The sequence below is a fragment of the Crocuta crocuta genome, unplaced genomic scaffold (genome assembly GCF_008692635.1).
Source record: "Crocuta crocuta isolate KB4526 unplaced genomic scaffold, BGI_CrCroc_1.0 scaffold330, whole genome shotgun sequence".
In the NCBI taxonomy this organism is placed as follows: domain Eukaryota; kingdom Metazoa; phylum Chordata; class Mammalia; order Carnivora; family Hyaenidae; genus Crocuta; species Crocuta crocuta.
In genome coordinates, this window is record NW_027530521.1 from 1,766,190 (window position 1) to 1,783,999 (window position 17,810).

The following is a 17,810-nucleotide window of genomic DNA, read 5'->3' on the forward strand; positions in this document are numbered from 1 at the left end:
CTGTGGTCCATGGGACCACATGGACCTTGCGGGTTGTGGTCGAGGGAGGCTGTGTGCGGGCCCCACCCCACCTGGGACGAGGGAGAAGGGAGGGCCCCTCACCTTTAGGGGCTGCCACGTCCCCCGGCAGTGACCTGCAAGCAGAGCAGGGTGAGAGGTGAGCCGGCGACGGCACAGGCCCGGCCCGTCGCCCTCCCCGCCACAAGGCGCGCCCCACGTTCTTTCAACAGTTTATTGAGTGTTTCCTACATGGCAAGTGCTGCTCTGAGTGCCGGCGGTACAGCCGTGAACGAGACAGAGAACTCGCTCTCACGGAGCTCACATTCTAGTCAGGGAGCCGAACAAGTCAACAAATAAATAGGGCGTTCTGAGAGCGGGAAGCGCTATGAGGAACAGAGACTGCGTGGTATGATGGCACGGGAACTTCAGCCGGGTTCCTGGGAAGGCTTCTCAGGGGAGGACATTCCCAAGCTGGGGTCTGAATGGAGGGGGCAGCTCGGTGAGGAACGGGGGATGTGTCTGAGGCAGGAAGGACAAGTGCAGAGGAAGGCAAATGAGGCGGGGACCACCTCGGAAGGGCAAGGTCCTGGGCAGTGGGGGAGGAGGACAGGGGGACGGGGTGAGGTTGGAGTGATCGGATGTTGGCGGACAGGGGACAAGACTCGCTCACAAAGTCACTGGGGGGGAACCCAGTGCAGCAGGGTGGATGGTGATGCCACCTTCTTGGGGGCAAGGGACTGGTCAACTGGGCTTTGGCCGGGTTCAGTTCTCCACCAATGACTCAGCCTGTGGGGACCCGGCAGCTAGCTTGACACTGGACACACGTCTAGTGTGGACGGCAGGACTTCAGCAGCTCCTGGCTTGTAGCTGGGGTTTAGGGCCAGGTGACTGGAGTTGCCGCAGGACTCACCGGAGCGTGGGTGAGCAGGGGGAGGTGGGAAGAGGGGAAGTGGGGGTTGGGAGGTCGGGCCGGGCCGATGCCCCCAGCAGCTCGGGGTCCAGGATATAAATCTCATCCTGTGCGATCTCAGTCACATAGTTGAGGTGTTCCTGTGGGGGGGAGGTCAGGGACCAAGGGTCAGGATCTTCCAGGGCAGCCGATGGTGGGGGTGCAGGGCGGCACGGCCAGCGGACCTGGCGAGGCCTTCGCTAGGAGCGGGCACATGAGCAGGTGCAGGCCAGGAGCGGGGCCCTGCCAGTCTCTCTTCCCCTCGCCTTCCCAGCCCTGCCCCCTGCTGAGCCTTTACCCAGGTCGCAGCCTCTGGCCAGAAGTGCCTTCACATCGGGGTCTCGCTGGGTGGCATCTATGCTCCCAGGCCCTTGCACCCACCCGGCAAGATGTTCCTGGGAATGCCAGCTCCCTTCACTGTTGGCGGCGTGCACGCCAGCCCGGAAGGCAGGGCCACGCCCTATCTGCGGCCCGAGCAGGTGTGCGGGCGCCACACAGGGTGAGGAGTGAGGGTGGGGGAGCCCATCTGTGCAAGTGTGGGCCGACGGGAGAGGGCCCCGGGGTGGCTTGGGGCCAGCGATGGATGGAGGGCCGCGGGGGCTCACCTGGGCCCGGTCGATCCTGTAGAAGCGGCTGGCAGTGGTGGCTGCGGGGAAGGCAGAGAGCTGGCTGAGAGGGCAGGAGGCCCTTGTCCAGGCCCAGATTTTCTGCTGCCCAGCCAGGGGTCCCATGCGAGGAGACAGGACACAGCCTGGGACTGCCAGGAGCTGGTCCTTCAGGGCCACTCACCATCCAGGAAGCACCACTTGGGGGACAGTTTCTGGCAGGTGGGGGACTTGGCTCCAGCACCTTCGTGCTCCTGCTGAGAGAAGCGAAGGCCAGGAGTTGGGAGAGAACAGAAGCTACAGCAAGCGGGCACACGCGGGCCAGGCTCCTGACCCCCTCCCTCACCTGCTGGAGCCTCTCGATGTGGGCCCGGCAGAGCTCTAGGTCGCTGTCTCCTGGGACCACCACGGTGCCCAGTGGCACGGCTGGGGGACAGGGCAGGCATCAGCGGCTGGTCGTCTCCTCCTGCCCCACCCTCAGGGCTCAGGGCTTGGCAGCTCCTTGCCACCCCCGCCCCCCACCCGTCACTCACAGGCCTCCTTGAGCTGCTCCTTATCGTAATGCAGAGCCTCGTAGTCATGCATGCTGACCCTGCTCACCCGGATCCGCAGCTGCTCGGGCACTGGCTGCTGGCTGAGGCACGGGCAGGAAGAGGGCACTCAGCGGGGACCCTTGGCCAGCCACACACCGAGGGGCCCTGCCCAGCTTCCTTGGGGCTGAGGGACTGGCGGGCCGGCTGGGGAAACCAAGGCCCAAGAGAGGGGCAGAGTCTGGCCTTGGGCCCAGGGCAGGCGGGGGCCGGGAGGGGGACATACTCGCTATGCAGGGGGGCGGCACTGCGCCGCTTGGCCTTCTGCACCATGGTGGCCTGGTTGCGCAAGGCGATGCGAATACGTGAGGCTGCGAGCTTGCAGGGCTCGCCATCCACCTGCACCGGGATGGCCTTGGACGTAGTGAGCACCACCTCACGGCATTGTGTCAGCCGCTCGCCATGCCCACCCACCTGCAGCGCTGCCTGTGGGCGCAAAAGGCTCAGGTCAGGTGCCAGGGCAGGGGTGGTGGGGCACCAAGCTCTGTTCCCCCCAGGGATGCTCTGGCCAGGGAACACAGTGACAGTGACCCCCAGACAGGGATCAGGGGGAGGACAATACCCCAGTCAGAGAATGGAGGGGAGAGTGAGACCCTGGTGGGGGAAGGGGAGAAGGGAGGGGGAGACCCCAGCCAGGGAGACGAGCATGAATTCTCCTATCTCAGCCAGTGAAGGGAAGTTCAGTAATCCCCCCCTCCCCCCGCCGCTTCCATCTTGGAACAGTATTCTTGGTCACTGGAGGGACAGAGCCAGGGGCAAAGCAGAGCCGGGGCTCCAGGCAGGTCCCATGCTGGCCCACTCACCAGGGACGTCATGGTAAAGCCAATGACCTCGAGGTAGCCGTCATCATGCCGCTGGGGCTCAAAATCGTGGTGCTCCCCAGGGTGGCCCCAGGGCATGGTGCCTGCGCAGTACCTGGAGGGGAGGGCAACACAAGGGCCTTCAGAGGACAGTCGTGCAGGATGGAGACAGCTGGGCCCACACAGAGCCCTCCCCTCCTCACCTGGGGATATTCAGGAAAACAATGCACTGGGGTTTCAGGTCCTGAATCTTGGGGGTCAGGTCAGTTCCATCACACTGGAGGCAGGAACAGGGGAGGCTGTAAGGTATGTACCCGTGCCAAGGTGGCCTTCCTCCCTGATGGGCCCACCTGCTCTGCCTCCCAGCGTGGTCCACTTACCACCACCCGGATGTGCTTGGCCAAGTCCTTAGAGCTGCCCATCAGGAAGTCAGAGAAGGCTGTCTGTGGGAGACAGAGGGCATCACCATCTGGTAACAGAGACTTTTCCTCGCCACTGCCTGGCAGGGAAAGTGGTCTGACAGACACAGGTGGGCAGGGGGCACAGGTGGTAAAATAGTGGGCATGCTGGGGGCTACTGCTGGCAGACCCTGGACTCACCCCGGCGTAGAACATCTTATTTCGAAAGCGGCTGTTGAATTTCTCCGGGTTGGCCTCTGGGTGGCGGTAAGAAGCAGGGGACAGTCAGTCATTCTGAACCTGCTGGGGCTTCCCAAGCTGGGGTGGGAGGAAGGGCTGGGAACAAGTGCCCTCCTTTTACTGCTGGGGACAAGTTCTGACCCTCTCAGGGACCCTTCCGTGTCTCTCCCTCCCCAGCCTCCCAATGCCTCCTCAGCAAGAGGCTGCCAACCTCGAGACTCATGAAACTCCAGGGTGACGTGGGCATCGAAGCCCAGGCTGAAGTAGTTGTTGAAGACATCCAGGGGCAGCTGGAAAAAGGTCAAGGGCCCAGGATGAGGGCTGGGCCTAACAGACCCCCTCCCGGCTCCGGCATGATTCAGGCCAGGGGCCACCAGGCTCATTTAGCCCATGCATTTTGGAAGCCTTTCCCACAGTTAAGAGGATCCACCACAGAGTTCTTCCTCCAGCCAGTCGCTTGCCCCAGGCTCTGCCCTCTCCGCTCCCGGCTCCGGTGAGGCTCCTCCAAGTGCCCCCCCGACAAAACACCCTTGGCTCTGCTGGTACTCTCTTCCCTGGCTTTCCGTTCCCCCAATGATTCTTCCCCCAAGTGCCATATTCTGTAGGAGCTCCATGAGAACGGGGACTTTGTTTGGTTGCCAATTAAAATGGTGCCTGGCATGCGGTAGATATTCAGTCAATATTTGCCAAGTGGCTGAATAACAACTCGCGTGTGAGGCACCATTATTACCACTGTACGGAAGTTGCTGAAAGCCTGGAGAAATGGAGAGATGTGCCCCAAGTCCCAGAACTGGCAAGTGAGAAAAGAGCCCAGCCCAGGTCTCCCGGGACTGCCCCCCGCCCCCTGTATTGGCGGCCCGGCCCTGGATGCCCTACCCGGTCAGTAGCGCCCTCATCACGCTCCTCGGGCCCTGCGTCGGGGTTGGGCTCAGCACGGAGGTCCCAGCGGTCTAGCTGCACCACATTCCCTTCCTCCACGTGGGAGAGGATCTTGGACACGGGCTCATCCGTGTAGCCCTGGTGGGACAAAGCAGGAACTGAGCCTCTCCTGGGGAGAGGCCTGTAGAGCCCCATTGACCATCTCCAGCTCCCCTACCCTCCCGTGGGCTCTTACCCCGCCCCAGTTGAGGGTACGGGCCAAGTCATTGCCGGTGCCCAGAGGCAGAATGGCAACGGGAGGCGGTGGTTTTAAGCGCAGCTGGTCCAGGGTGGAGAGGATCCAGCCGACCTGGAGGGGGCAGAGCACAGGAGGCCGGGTCAGAGCAGCAGGGCCCAGGCCCAGGCCCCCAAGAGGAGGGAGAACTCACCGTGCCATCGCCTCCACATGCCAGGATCCGCAGGTTGTGCACTTTGCGGTACATCTCCAGCCTGGGGTCAGAGGACCGGAAGGGTCAGGGTACGTGCACCCTACCCGGAGTGCCAGGCAAGCCCCGGCCACTGTCCCCACTGAGCATTAGTAAGTACTTACGCCTCCTTGGGCCCTCCCTGGCTCAGGTCAAAGACTTGTCGTGGATTGAGATACCACAGGAAAGACTGGATGATCTTAGCGCCCTGCAGGGGACCAGGGGAGGCAGTCAGGGCTGGTGGGCTGAAGTGGCGGCGGGGGGGGGCGGTGTGTGTGTGTGTGTGTGTGTGTGGAAGCACAGGAGATGGCTGTGGCTCTGTGGCTGTGGCTCTGGGAAGCAGCAAGGGGTGAGGGGTGGAGACAGAATCAGAATTCCTCAGCATCGCTGGGAAAGAGGGATGGGGCAGGAGCCTGCCATGGAACCAGGGAGCAGTGGCTGGGGAGGGGAGGGGTGCCGAGCTAGACCCCGTCCCTCCCCCAAGGTTCCTAGTGGAGAGGAGGGGCTGTGCGTACCTGGTTGCCCCCACTCTTGGGGTTCACAAACACCAGCAGGGGCTTCATGAGGGGGGACGGGGTTGGCCTGATGATGAAGGGTCTCCAGCGGCCCTCCTTAGAGACAGATAGTAAGGCTCTCTCCTGTCCTGGCAGACCTTACCCCCGTTTTCGGCAGTGCACCCTCACATACTACCTCCAGACCTTAAGTGGGCCTAGCCATAGAGAGGCAACTCGGATCTGGCCTCCCACCCTCCTCCGGGGTCCAGAGCCCAAAGTGACCCACCAAAGGCTGCATCAGTCCAGGGGCCTCAGTTTCCCAAGAAACAGGCCCCTCTCTCCTGTTCCCCTCCAGTGGCCCACCCAGCACCAGGACTAACCTCTGGCCCCTTCTTGCTAGATTTCCTCTTAAAGGATGCTCTCTTTTTCTTCTTGCTTGCCTTGAGGGTATTCTGCAAGGGCAGCAGGAGCGTTGGTGACAAGGTGGGCAGGCTGGGGTGGCCAGCAGAGCTCAAATGCGGGAGTGGTGCCAAGGATGCAGGCGAGACTCACCTGGGGCCTTCGAGCGCGGAGGATCCAGGTGGGTGGGATGACCACAGCAGCGTGGACCCCCAGGGAGCACGGCTCCTCGATCTGCTGCAGCATGAAGCAGGACACCTTGCTGTGGTACTAGAGAGGAGGGGGCACTGCTGAGCCGGCCGCACTGAGGCCTGGGGACCCCACGCAGCTCAGGGCACAGCCTGCAGGGGGGGTGGGGGCAGAGCGAGCACTCACTGCTTGCTTGCACCAGGAGCAACTGATGGCCACGATCTCCTTGCTGTGGAAGGTGAACTTCTGCTGGAAGCCCTAGGGGCAAGGGAGTGGTTGGGTGCCAGGGACCGGGCCCAGCCTTTCCTCTGTTGCCAGCCTCCCTCCACCCAGGAAAATTGAGCACATTAAAAACACACACACACACACACACACCCCACCCCCCCCCCCCCCCGTAAAATAAGCCCCTGGAGCAGGGAGGCTTATGACTCTCTGAGGTTAACTGTAAGGCGTTGGGTGCACACACGTGACCTGCCCAAAGGACGCCCGGCTAGCTCCGGCCTCCTGAGATCCCCTCCTTCCTGACCCCGAGCCCAAGACTCCTACGTGCTTACAGTGCTTCCCGCTCCTCACAGTACCTATCACATTCATTCCCGTGTTCGTTCCACAAGTTACTGAGGGCCTGCTGGGTGCCAGGCACTGTGCTTGGCACTGAAAGTGGGCAAAGGGCAAGAGCGACAAGGCCCCTCGGCCTTCCAGAGCCTACACTCACGGAGAGGGACACACAGGAGGCAGACAACGACTAAGTGAACACCACACTGTGGACTGGGCTCAGGAAGACTGCCCGCAGAGCCCATCTTCAAGCCATGCCCTCCTCCAAGAGGGCAGGGACCCACTACCCACTACCCAGTGGTGCTCAGCACCCAACAGGTGTTCAGTGAATATCTGCCGAGTTACCCCATGAGGAAGTCACCCTAATTCTCAGAGGGCTCACGTGTCACTTCCGAGCAGCCCAGGTACCCTGCACTGGAAGATAACCTTCTTCCCTGCTCTCCTGCTCTGTCCAGAGGCCTGGGTGTTTCGGAACTGACTGGGCACCTCAGCCAGGTTGACACTGAGCCCCAGGACTCTGTGCTCAGGGGACACAGTTAGTGACGGGCAGGTCACGCTGTATGCATAGCCTGAGGCGCGCGGGCCGCAGGGCCAGGTCCGGTGGTCAGCAGGTTGGCCACCTTCCCTGGGCAGGGCCTCACCTTCCCACAGTGCCGACACTTGCCATCCTGGCGTCGCCTGTGTACCCAATGGTGGCGCACAAAAGTTGGCTGGTGGAGGAAGAGAGAGGATCACGGGAGTGAGGGCTGAGGCTGCAGGAAGCTCCCTGCAGGAGTGTGAATGAGGTGAGAGGGGCTGGAGACTTCTCTCCGTGGCCTCAAGATGGGGGCTGAGGCTCAGGGTAAGGGAGAAGAGTGAGGGGGCACAAGAGGCAGGCAGTGCCCCACCCCATCTGCAGGCAGGGCCTTCCAGGCCTTCCCCACTGAGACACTCTCAGAGCCTCGGCCCTGGGCCCCAGAGCAGCCTCAAAGGAGCTGAGCACCCTGGTGGCACTCTGGGGACCCTGTGGAGAAGTCCACTCAGGAAACTTGGGGCGTCCTTACCCAGAACTACCCCGGGCACTTACCTCACGGATGTTCCTGGAGCCTGACTCACGGAAGGATGGCTTACAGCGGAAATTTATCTGTGAAACATTGTAACAACCATCCAAATGTCAGAGCCTCCTTTCACAGAGGGCAGACAGCCACCTACTCCAGGGAAGTGTCACTCAAAGTTACACTCCCAAGGCAGAGATGGCCCCAAATCATCCTGCGAGCCCTCAGCATGTGGGACACGTCTTTTCAGAAGCCTTCCTGCATCCCTGCCTCCTCTCCACTATAGCCAGAAGGACTTTATCCTTCCTCTGTCAGTATCCTGGGATGGGGGAGACTTGGAGTTTTGTGTCTACCCCCGCCCCCCAGCCTCCATTAAAGGTAGTATGGTTCACTTCTCCCACCTTTTCCCCTTACCCTCCAACGCTCCCAACCTAGGCATGTGCAGGCACCCCGATCCTTGCTTGCCGACTTGTGCTGGCTGGTCCTGGGAGACCATTAGCTCACTTAGGAAAACTGGCTTGATTTCCACCTTAGGCTCTGTAACACCGGGGCTATGTCTCTCTCTCTCTCCCCAACTGTCCCTGCTTTTGGCCTTAGCAAAGTTGCAGGGAAACCTCACTCTATGAGTCAGGGGCTGGGGTAAGTGACCCACATTAGCCTTGTTCATGCCATTCCTAGTCCTGCAGGCTTTCCCATGTGCTGATCGGGGTTGCTACTGCTTGGGGCACCCCCCCCCCCCACCTCGGCCCGGATGTGCCCACCCAGTGTTTCCTCTACCTTGCTTTAGAAGCATGGGCCCAGAGCCAAGGTTCAGGGCTGCACAAGCTTCAGCAAGACCACGGCCCCTTCTAAATGTTAATTTAGGTGCTGATAAAATGCTGTCTCGGCCATTGCCCATTATTTATCCCACAGAGTAACAGTGAGCCCCACTCTGTGCCAGCCTTGTTCTGGGCAGTGGGGATAGGGTAGCCAATAAAGGGGTGGAGGGAAATGGGACTCAAACGCAGGCATTTCAGCTCCAGCGTCTCTGGCTCTTCACCACCACGCAGGCTGGGGCACTCTGGGCAGGCAATGCTCGTGATGGAAGTATCAGTGCAGAGATACACATGCACGTTTGCTAAGGGACTGCAGCACCCAAAGGGGACAAGACAGGAAAGGCTGAGCACTCACACTCACCTTCTCCAGCTGCTCGATGCAGGGGGTGTGCACCACGATCTTGCAGGCTGCACACTTTCTCCGGGACACTGATTTCTGCTGCAGAAAATGAAGAAAGGGCCCTGAGGCACCAGGTAACTCCATCCAGAAGGCTGCCCCAAGGCCAGAAGAGAAATCCTTCCATCTGCCCTCTGTGTCCACTGGGAACCCCCGATCCTGGCGTCAGAACACAGCCCCCGTTCCTCCTGCCATCACCAGGCAGCCCGCAGCAGGGACACTCAGGTGAGAGTCTTGTTCCCACCTTCCCAAGAAGGCCAGCAGAGGTCTTGTCTACAGGTTTCTAGACCCACTCTACCAGCAGGGGGCAGCATGCCGCGGAGAGCTCACTCACCAGCATCTTAGCTACACAGTACTGCTCCCCAACATAGCAGAAGTCCCCTGACACGTTGGTCTCGAACCAGATGTGCTCCCCATACGTCGCAGACTCCTAGACCATGAGACAAATGTGCTCAGCGCAAACCTGCCACCCAGCCCACCAGTCAGTCCCTGTCCTGCCCCACCAACCCTCCTCTCTCCCAAGACAAACCTGCGCCAGCCACCACAATCTACTTTGCTCCATCCTGTTTCCCCAACGTCCCTACTCTCTTAGGATCAAAAACAAAATTTTTTAAAGTAATCTTTACACCCAGCGTGGGGCTCAAACTTACAACCCCAAGATCAAGAGTCACAAGCTCCACCAACTAAACCAGCGAGGCGCTCCTTCCACTGTCCCTGCTCTTGAGGGCTTGGCTCAAGTGTGGTCACCCCAGGAGGTCTGCCTTGATCCCAAAGGCCCATGGGCTCCTCTCACAGCTGCCCCCAGCACCTCCTTTCACCTGCAACTGCTGCTGTGGCTCCAAGCCCGGCAGGGGCTGGCACCCACCTGTCCCTCCCTCCCAGCACCCCGCCACTCACGCTCCAGTCCACAGTGCTCCGGATCTGCCGCTCTGGCTCGCTGCACAGGGCCCCGGGAGCAGGGGGAGGGGGTGCCAGGTGCTGGAGGCCCGACTTGGTGATGGCTTTCCTACAGGAAAGGAGATCGCTGAGGCCAGCTGAGCCTCTGGTGACTCTGCTTCCTTCCCCCCTTACCTGGGATCTCCACCCTCATTGTGACTTTAACTTTTGGCTAAACCAGGGACCGCAAAGAGGAGGGTAGATGCCCCACGGCAGCCCAAGGCTCCCTGCAGGAGACGCAGCCCTCCTCATAGCCCTTGGGGACTGCGCTGGCTTCTGGGCCCTATTCAGAGCCATTCCCAAGGGGGGGGTGCCCTCAGGCCAGGCAGAGCCTCAAGGTCCTTCCTATAGGCCAGTCCCCTCAGGGGCCGCACACTTGCCCTGCCGGCCACAGCTATACCTACGCAAGCAGGGCACTCCAGGTCTGGGGTCCCGCTGCCTTGCGCCGGAGGGCTACCTGACGCCTGCGGGACAGCGGGCGCACGCGAGCAGGCATGACAGGGCCAGCTGTGGTGCCTGAAACTCTTCGGCCCCCAGGGCCAGGGTGCTGGCCTGGGGGCCACTGCTGGCTGAGGCGCCGATAGTAACCGTGCAGGCCCCAGAGGGCATGGTCATACACCACATCAGCGGGGAGCAGGTGGGAGGAGGCGCGGCGGCGACGGCGCAGGCAGGGAGGCACAGGCAGCAGGGGGCCCCGGTGCGAGGACGGCCCTGGTGTCCTGGCACCTGGCTGCGTGGCACTCAATGGCGCAGCTGTCATGTCTTCCTCCTCATTCGTGCCCAGAAGCCCAGCCAACAGCAGGGGTGTGCCCAGAAGGTGCGCCCCAACAGCAGCAGGCTGCAGGGTGGGCGCCTCATCCACGGTGAAGCGGGGGTTGCAGGCAGGGGGTGCAGTGCTGGAGCGCCGGCGGCCGGCACCCCGGGCCCCCACCCCACAGCTCAGGAGGCAGCCGTGGAGCTGTGCGCTGGAGCGGCGCCGCTGTGCCAACGAGGACGAGGCCTGGCCGGCCGGGGAGCGGCGCCGCGCCTTCCCTGTGGGCAGCCCCACGCTGCTGGGCCGCCGCTGCCCCTCCCCAGGGCCTCGTGCCTTCCTCTGGAAGTGTCTCCTAAAGAAGGTCTCCATGGCAGGGGCAGGCAGATGGCTGTTGGGCAGAGATCGGGAGCATCAGGAGCTGGGTCAGGCCAGGGCCCGTCCTGTGCCTCGGAGCCCAGTCACAGCCTCGGCCCTTTGAGCAGAGAAGGGACACAGGGAGGAAGGGGGAGGACCCACGGCCTCTAACCTCCACAAACAGGGTGTTGGAAGGTAGCACGGAGTCCTCCAGGGAGCCCGCAGCTACCACTGGTGGAAGCACTGTGCTCTCCCCAGTTACAGCCCACGCTGCTCAGCAGTGACGGGCACAAGGGGCTTCTGGCGACCCATGCGGCTCTCCTGTCCAGGCACCATAACCCACAAAGCCCTGGCGCCTGCTCCTCTCACCTGAAGCCGATGGAAAAGAAAACATGGGAGCTGGCAGCCTGCAGTCCTGGGTTCTAGTCTGCAGTCAGCCTCTATGGACTGGGAGCCAAGGACAAGCCTTGTCTTCTCCTCTCGCTGGGCCTTTGTTTGGCTACCAACTCAGGGCAGGTTTTAGGTTTAGGTGTCCCCTCCTAGGACACAGCGCAAACTAAGCTATGGTAGCAAAATGAGGCTCTCTGAAAAGAAACCCATGGGGCGCCTGGGTGGCTCAGCTGGTTGAGCATCCAACTCTTGATTTCAGCTCAGGTCGTGATCTCACAGTTCGTGGGATCCAGCCCCCATCTCTGTGCTGACGGTGAGGAGCCTACTCGGGATATTCTCTCTCTCTCTCTCTCTCTCTTTCCCCTCCCCTCCCCCATTCACACTCACTCTTGTGCTCTCTCAAAATAAACAAACATTAAAAAAGAAGAGAAACCCAGTCCAGAGCCCCCCAAGTCATGGGGTCAGGCTGAGAGTGGCACCAGAAATGGAGAGGATCTGACTCAGGGATCAGAAGGGCTGGGGAACAAGGCCCTCAGAACTGGAAGGGTGAGGCACAGGGAGAAAGCCACCCCAGTCCTCACCCAGGGGGACTTTGCATGGGGAGCACCAAGAGGCCTGAGCCAAGAGAAAAGCCTTCTGGGTGTGCATCTCTGTCTCTGAGGGGCTAAAAGAACTTTTCTGGTACTAGACTGCTTGGTGTTACCCTTCTGGAAAGGTCTAGCATGGACCTCCCATGTGGGAAAGTACCAGGTGACAGGTGCTATCTGAAAGCCCTTCCAGCCCTGCTGTCAAAGGAGGCTGTGAAGCGCACCTTGACCTAGGAGCCAATACTAGAAGCTCCAACTCTGCCCCAGAGCTCCCTCCTGCAGGACGAGGAGCCCACGGGGCCGTCCTTACTCAAACCATCCTCCCTTGACCTGTTCTGAACAGGGCCCAGCTTCCCTCACCAGCTCACCCACTCCTGGCTGCCCCTTCTTCACAGGCTACTGGGATTACTGCATCCTCAGCTCTTCCTAACAAGGGGGGAAGGGAAGGAAGCCTGGTACGTTTCGGGGTGGGGGCCGCCTGCAGAATGCTCAGGGATGTCTGCACCCCGCCATCAGGTGATCTCCTGGGCCCTGGTAGCCACGGAGAGGTCTGAGTCACAGCCAGAGGATGTCTGCTAGCTGAGGGCCTTGCAGAAGTCACGCATGGTGGGGGGAGCCTTGGACAAATGATGGTAGAGATAGCTGCAGGACTCAGCCCCGGGCTGCGTGTCTACTGCCTATTCCTCCCACCACCCACACACCCACTCTTTACTGTGCTACCACCCTGTGAGTCCAGGCAAACAACGGCAGGCTGAAGCCCGGGATGGGCGCAGGCATTAAGGGGGAGGCAGATGGGGCCAAGGTGTCCGAGCTCCTGTGACCGGTGAGCAGCTGAGGCAGCGTGCCTGGTGAAGCAGGGTTTAAGAGCGCCTGGCTCTTGGTGTCTGCCTATTACAGCCCCCAGCCTCTGCAGGTGACAGGGAGAAGGGCAGGAGTTAAGCTCTGAGGGCAGAACGGGCGTGGACAGAGAGCTCTTGGCTTCCTACTGAAATCAATATCAACACAGCTAACATTTACCGAGTGCCCACCATGTGCCAGGCACTCTGCTAAGCCCTTCACAAACACACATATTTTATAAACCACAGCAACATGAAATAGGTACTGCACCATGCCATGTTCCTGACGGGAAACTGAGGCACAAGGCGGTAACCTGCCCAAAGTCTACAGCTAGTCAAAGGGGAGCCGATGATGGAACCCAAGTCTACCTGAAGGCAAAGTCTGTATCCCAGAGATGTAGTGGAAAGCAGGCTCTCTCCTTTTGGGCCATGAGACTGGGATCAAAGTGAGATGGGAGAGAGGAGGGAACCCTAACAAGAGCAGTAAAGGCCCCAATACATGGCCAGGTCACGAGGCTGGTCAGTAGCAGAATTGGGACCTGAACCCAGGTCTGCCCGACTCGGGTCTGCTCTACACCCAGGAAGAGAGGCCTGAAGGCACAGGTGCCCACTGCTGCCTGGGCACGGGCTTGCCAGCACTCCCCCAGGGTGTCAGCTTTCCCCGCCCATCTGGTCAGGCTGCCCTGTGACAGCTGCCAGGCATGGAGGGGATTAGTCACCGGGACACACCGCCTGATGCCAGTGTCACCCAGAAAACAAAAGGCCACAGTCAGTAGGGGGAGGTGTTCCAGGCACTCTGCGAGAAGTGAGGAGGTCTGGGCCCTGCCCGCTACCCCAGACCCACCCTGACAAGAGGGGCCAGTGACACGGGCCACTGACACGACACGGTCCAGCCCTCACACGGCCGGGCAGCCCCAACTTCAACTGTCCAGGAGTCTCGCCAGCCGCCCAGTGGTGTGGTCACTGCCAGCAAGGAGCAAGACAGGCGAGGCCAGGCCAGTGTGCTGTGACCACGTGTAAAGCTGTCCCCACATGGGCCTCAGTTTCCCTGTTTGTCCAAGGAGGCTATGAGACTGGCTGAACTGACATTTTATGACAAGCTCTCCTGCAAGGCACCCCTGCCTCTATGTTCCCAAAGCCCCCTCCCTGCAGGGCCCATGCTTCCTGCTCCTCTGGTCTCCATAGAAACCTCTGTCCTCTGGTCAGCAATAGCTGGACTCCTGACTTCCTATCTCGGCTGAGGCTTCTACTGGTCCAGTCAGAAGCCCAGCCTGGCCTCCGACCTGTCCCCGCCTTTCCCCACAGCTCTGAGCAGCAGTGTCTTCTCACCTCATGCTCTGTCATCTTCCACATACCACATGGTACGTGTAAAGGTCACTGGAAGAAGCCTACAGGCTTCTGCCACCAACAGCAGAGCAAAATGGCTGCCCTCAGCCTTCTGGTGGGGAGCTTGTCACACCCAAAGAGACAGGATGGGAAAGGCCTCAAGGGCTCCACGGACCTCCAGCTGGCTGCTGAGAGCCTAGCGAGGACAAAGGATGCTACAGGAGAGACACTCATGGCAGTATCTGGCCTCGTGCCCTTGGCGAATAGCGAGTGTGGCTGTGGGCAACTGCCAGGGGGCGAGCAGGCACGAGCGCCCTGGCCTCACTGGCTACTGGCTGCTGGCTAGAAAGAACCAGACTCCTGGCCTCTCAGCCCAGACTATCTCACACCTCATGCTAGTTTCCAGTGGAAAAGCCCAAGGGCTTTGGAAGCCTGTGGCCGCCACTGCTTTCCCGGGTGGATCAACTAACCTTTCTGATCCTCAATTTTCTCCCCTGCAGAACGGGGATGATACCAACTGGCTCGGGAGGCTGGCATAAGGGAGACTCTGAAGAGCTGACGGTGTAAAGCACCCGACAATACCTGGCAGAGTGTAGGGGCATGGCAGGGCCTACGCCCACGGCAGACGCAGGGCATGTACACCGTGCCATCTCCTGGGGTTTGTCTCTGCCCATGGCGGGAGTGGGAACCAGAAAGGGAAGCAGGAGAACCCAGGGTGGCCACCACCCACTGCATGAAGAACAGAGCCCAGCAGCCAGAGCCACCCGGGGAACTGCTCATGCTGTAAGAAATGCCCTCTGCCCCTGGTACCAAGCGGGCCTGGTCCCTAGAGGTGCTCACACAGGACACCCTGTGGGACTTGGCCAGGGTTCCTACTCCCTGCTGTGAGCAGGGCTCCACACACCCCTTTCCTCAGCGAACGCTGAGATGAGAATGGTGCACAGCGGCCCCACTTCCAGCAGCTGCCGGGCAAGGGCCTGGAGGCCGCCTTCCCAGGGGGCTACTGGTCAGAGGCCACTTCTGGCTGCTCGGCTCTCACAGCCCGGATGGTCAGAGGGAAGGAGCTGGGGACAGCTGGGGGCTGGTAAGGCAGGGTCTCAGCTCTCCCAAGGTCCTTACTTGCTAAGAGGAGCCCGTCTGAAACAAAACAAAACAAATGCGCAGCGAGGAGCAGGTGGGCCAGGCTTGCACTGTAAAGGAGGCCAGCAGGCCACTAATGTTTACCTCACCAGGGTCTGGTGGCGGCAGGAGCCCAGCCTACCCTTTCCCTTCCCTTTCCTTTTCCATCAGCTTCAGAGTGTCATCCAGGAATGCTGGTGCTAGGGCCCACCCTGATCTGCTCCTCCCCAGACCCACCCAGACAGATACAGGAAGGAGAAAGCAGAAGGCAAGGGTTGGGGGCAGTCCCCTTTGACCTGATCTGGAAGGCAGGGTGGCAGGCGGGTGGTGGGTGAGCGGGTGGGGCCTGGGGTCTCAGGAGGCAGGCGAGCCCCGGCTCTGGCTCCGGCTCCAGGCTGCCGGCCTCTGGCTGAGCAAGTCCTAGTTTGGAGAGCAAGCTGCTGTGGCTGCTCCTCTGCCCCCTCCCCCTCGCCACCCTCCCCCCGCTAGCCTGAGACAGCCGTTATGAAAATAACCCGATTGGTAACCAACTGCACTTCCTCTCCCAGCGGCGGCTCCAGGCCCTGCAGCAAGCAGGCGGCCGGTGGGCGGGCGGGCACACGCGCACCAGTCCTGCCTCCTGGCTTCTCTTCCCAAAGTCCCCAGAGCCAGGCTGAGCAATAGCCCAGTAGCCTCCCCTCCACCTGGCACCTGGTGGCGCCTGCCTGGACTCCTGGAGAAGGTCCGGGGAGGCAGAAGTGGGGGGTGGGGAGCTCTCCTTCGGGCCACCGAATGCCCTCTCGTACTCCCCGGACGGGTGTTCCGGGGTCTGGGGAACGAATCTGAGACAGCTAATCACTGGCTCCAGTCAAAGTAACCACAAAAACAAATACCTGTCGTGTCTTTTACAACTTACAAAGCACTTTCTCACAAGCATTATCGGCCAGGAGGCTTATAACTCTCCTGCATAGGCAGCATCACTGGCCCAGCTAAGCCAGCGGGGCACCTGAGGCTCCTGGACTGCGCAAGCTCAGAAGCGATTGAGCTGGGACTCTCAATCCTGCATCTCCCAGCCCTGCCGAGAGGGCTTGTCAGAACCGCCCCAGTATGTCCAGGAGAGGTCAGCCCATGTCACACTCATCCTGTCCAGAATGCCACCCCCACCCTCCCAGCTCACACTCCTGGCTACTCTAGGATCTAGAGTGGCAGCTCTCAAACTTCCTGGCCCCGGGTCCCCTTTACACTCTTAAAAATTACTGAAGATCCCAAAAAGGTTTGGTTTAGGGGAGGTTAGAACTATTGCTGTTTACCGATATTAGAAATTAAAACGGGAGAAATTTAAAAAATATTAACTCATCTAAAAACAATAGACCCATTTTAATGGTAACATAAATAACATACTTTTAATTTCTTTTGATATTTTATTTAGTCTTGAGAGAGAAACAGAGCATGAGTGGGGGAGACGCAGAGAGAGACGGAGACACAGAATCCGAAGCAGCTCCAGGCTCTGAGCTGTCAGCACAGAGCCCGATGCGGGGCTCAAACCCATAAACCACAAGATCATGATCTGAGCTGAAGTCGGACGCTTAACTGAGCCATCGAGGCACCCCCGCACACTTTTATTAAAAAAAAAAAAAAAGCTAGAAGAGGGGCGCTGTTTTAATTTGCGCAAATCTCTTTAATTTCTGGTTTAACAGAAGACAGCTGGATTCTCATATCTGCCTCTGCAGTCAATCTGTCGTGGTATGTTGTTTTGGTTGAGTGGATGAAGAAAATTCTGCCTCAATGCTGACAGGTAGTTAGAAAGGGAAAGAGTATTTTAATAGCCTTTTCAGGCAATTATGGATGTGCGCTGCTACTACATCAAAGTATGACAAGTGGTAGTTTCTTAAAGGTTAGTGGCTATGTGGAATACGAAACCCTACCAATGAACTTTTCACTGGTCTAACTTGCATTTTGAATTTTGTAACATGACGCATTTGGAAAATATATTTTACTGAGTTACGCAGACCTTCCAAATTTTGGCACATTTCCTTCTACAACATCAAGAAATCGTACTTGCTAACATCACTACTGGTCTCATCAGTAATGCCTTTGAGTCCTGGGAAGCTGTCAGGCTCTAGACAGTGGATGTAAGGTTTCTAAAATTCTAATTTTTGCTTTCCAAGGGCTCAAATTTTATCATCAGCAACAGATCCTGATAGTGTTTTTGAAGTGACAAGCTCACTTCATTCATTTTTGAGAAATTGTCTGCCAAACACCCAAGTCTGAAGAGTTTTGTCTGTCAGGTGTTCTTTCAAGTAAATGGTGTTCTTTTTTTTTTTTTTTAAGTTTATTTATATATTTTGAAAGAGAGAGGGAGCACGAGCAGGGAAACGGCAGAGAGAGGGAGAGAGAGAATCCCAAGCAGGCTCTGCGCTGTTGGCCAGCACAGAGCCTGCCGCAAGCGGGTCTCAAACTGACAAACCGTGAGATCATGACCTGAGCCAAAAGCTAGAGTTGGACGCTTACCAGACCGAGTCACCTGGGTGCCCTTAAGATGGTGTTCCTTAAACATCGTAACTATATAGCTTGCAACTCAGCAGCAAAACAGCTTTTCAAGACACCATCGTGGTTCAGTTTGTTGCCAAAGTGCTTTAACCTACACTTCACATTTCTTCACATGGGATACTTACAGATGTATGCCGAAGGGCCCTGGCTTTCTTTTTTTTTTTTTTTTTTTTT

The 17,810-nt window shown here is 59.2% G+C and overlaps 1 protein-coding gene across 5 annotated transcripts in view; it reads right to left on the minus strand.

The window, feature by feature from the left end:
- The window catches only part of DGKZ (diacylglycerol kinase zeta), a 41,565-nt gene that overhangs the window by 2,228 nt on the left and 21,527 nt on the right, over positions 1–17,810 (minus strand). Inside the window, exons 1-27 of one of the 5 annotated variants that reach the window (XM_077767417.1) lie at positions 15,404–15,527; positions 10,146–10,883; positions 9,703–9,811; positions 9,140–9,235; positions 8,770–8,844; positions 7,626–7,682; positions 7,201–7,269; positions 6,194–6,265; positions 5,972–6,088; positions 5,800–5,871; positions 5,441–5,536; positions 5,051–5,133; positions 4,890–4,950; positions 4,697–4,810; positions 4,459–4,599; positions 3,794–3,872; positions 3,544–3,599; positions 3,325–3,387; positions 3,148–3,221; positions 2,948–3,059; positions 2,371–2,570; positions 2,088–2,188; positions 1,901–1,980; positions 1,739–1,808; positions 1,555–1,595; positions 911–1,050; positions 103–134 (exon numbers count right to left, since the gene is read on the minus strand). In XM_077767417.1, the coding sequence (XP_077623543.1) occupies positions 103–134; positions 911–1,050; positions 1,555–1,595; positions 1,739–1,808; positions 1,901–1,980; positions 2,088–2,188; positions 2,371–2,570; positions 2,948–3,059; positions 3,148–3,221; positions 3,325–3,387; positions 3,544–3,599; positions 3,794–3,872; positions 4,459–4,599; positions 4,697–4,810; positions 4,890–4,950; positions 5,051–5,133; positions 5,441–5,536; positions 5,800–5,871; positions 5,972–6,088; positions 6,194–6,265; positions 7,201–7,269; positions 7,626–7,682; positions 8,770–8,844; positions 9,140–9,235; positions 9,703–9,811; positions 10,146–10,864 (2,929 nt within the window). In that variant the 5' untranslated portion in view covers positions 10,865–10,883; positions 15,404–15,527. Of the gene's footprint in view, positions 1–102; positions 135–910; positions 1,051–1,554; positions 1,596–1,738; positions 1,812–1,900; positions 1,981–2,087; positions 2,189–2,370; positions 2,571–2,947; positions 3,060–3,147; positions 3,222–3,324; positions 3,388–3,543; positions 3,600–3,793; positions 3,873–4,458; positions 4,600–4,696; positions 4,811–4,889; positions 4,951–5,050; positions 5,134–5,440; positions 5,537–5,799; positions 5,872–5,971; positions 6,089–6,193; positions 6,266–7,200; positions 7,270–7,625; positions 7,683–8,769; positions 8,848–9,139; positions 9,236–9,702; positions 9,812–10,145; positions 10,884–15,403; positions 15,528–17,810 lie in introns of those variants that run through there. The other 4 variants (XM_077767416.1, XM_077767415.1, XM_077767418.1 and 1 more) reach the window with 4 other exon arrangements.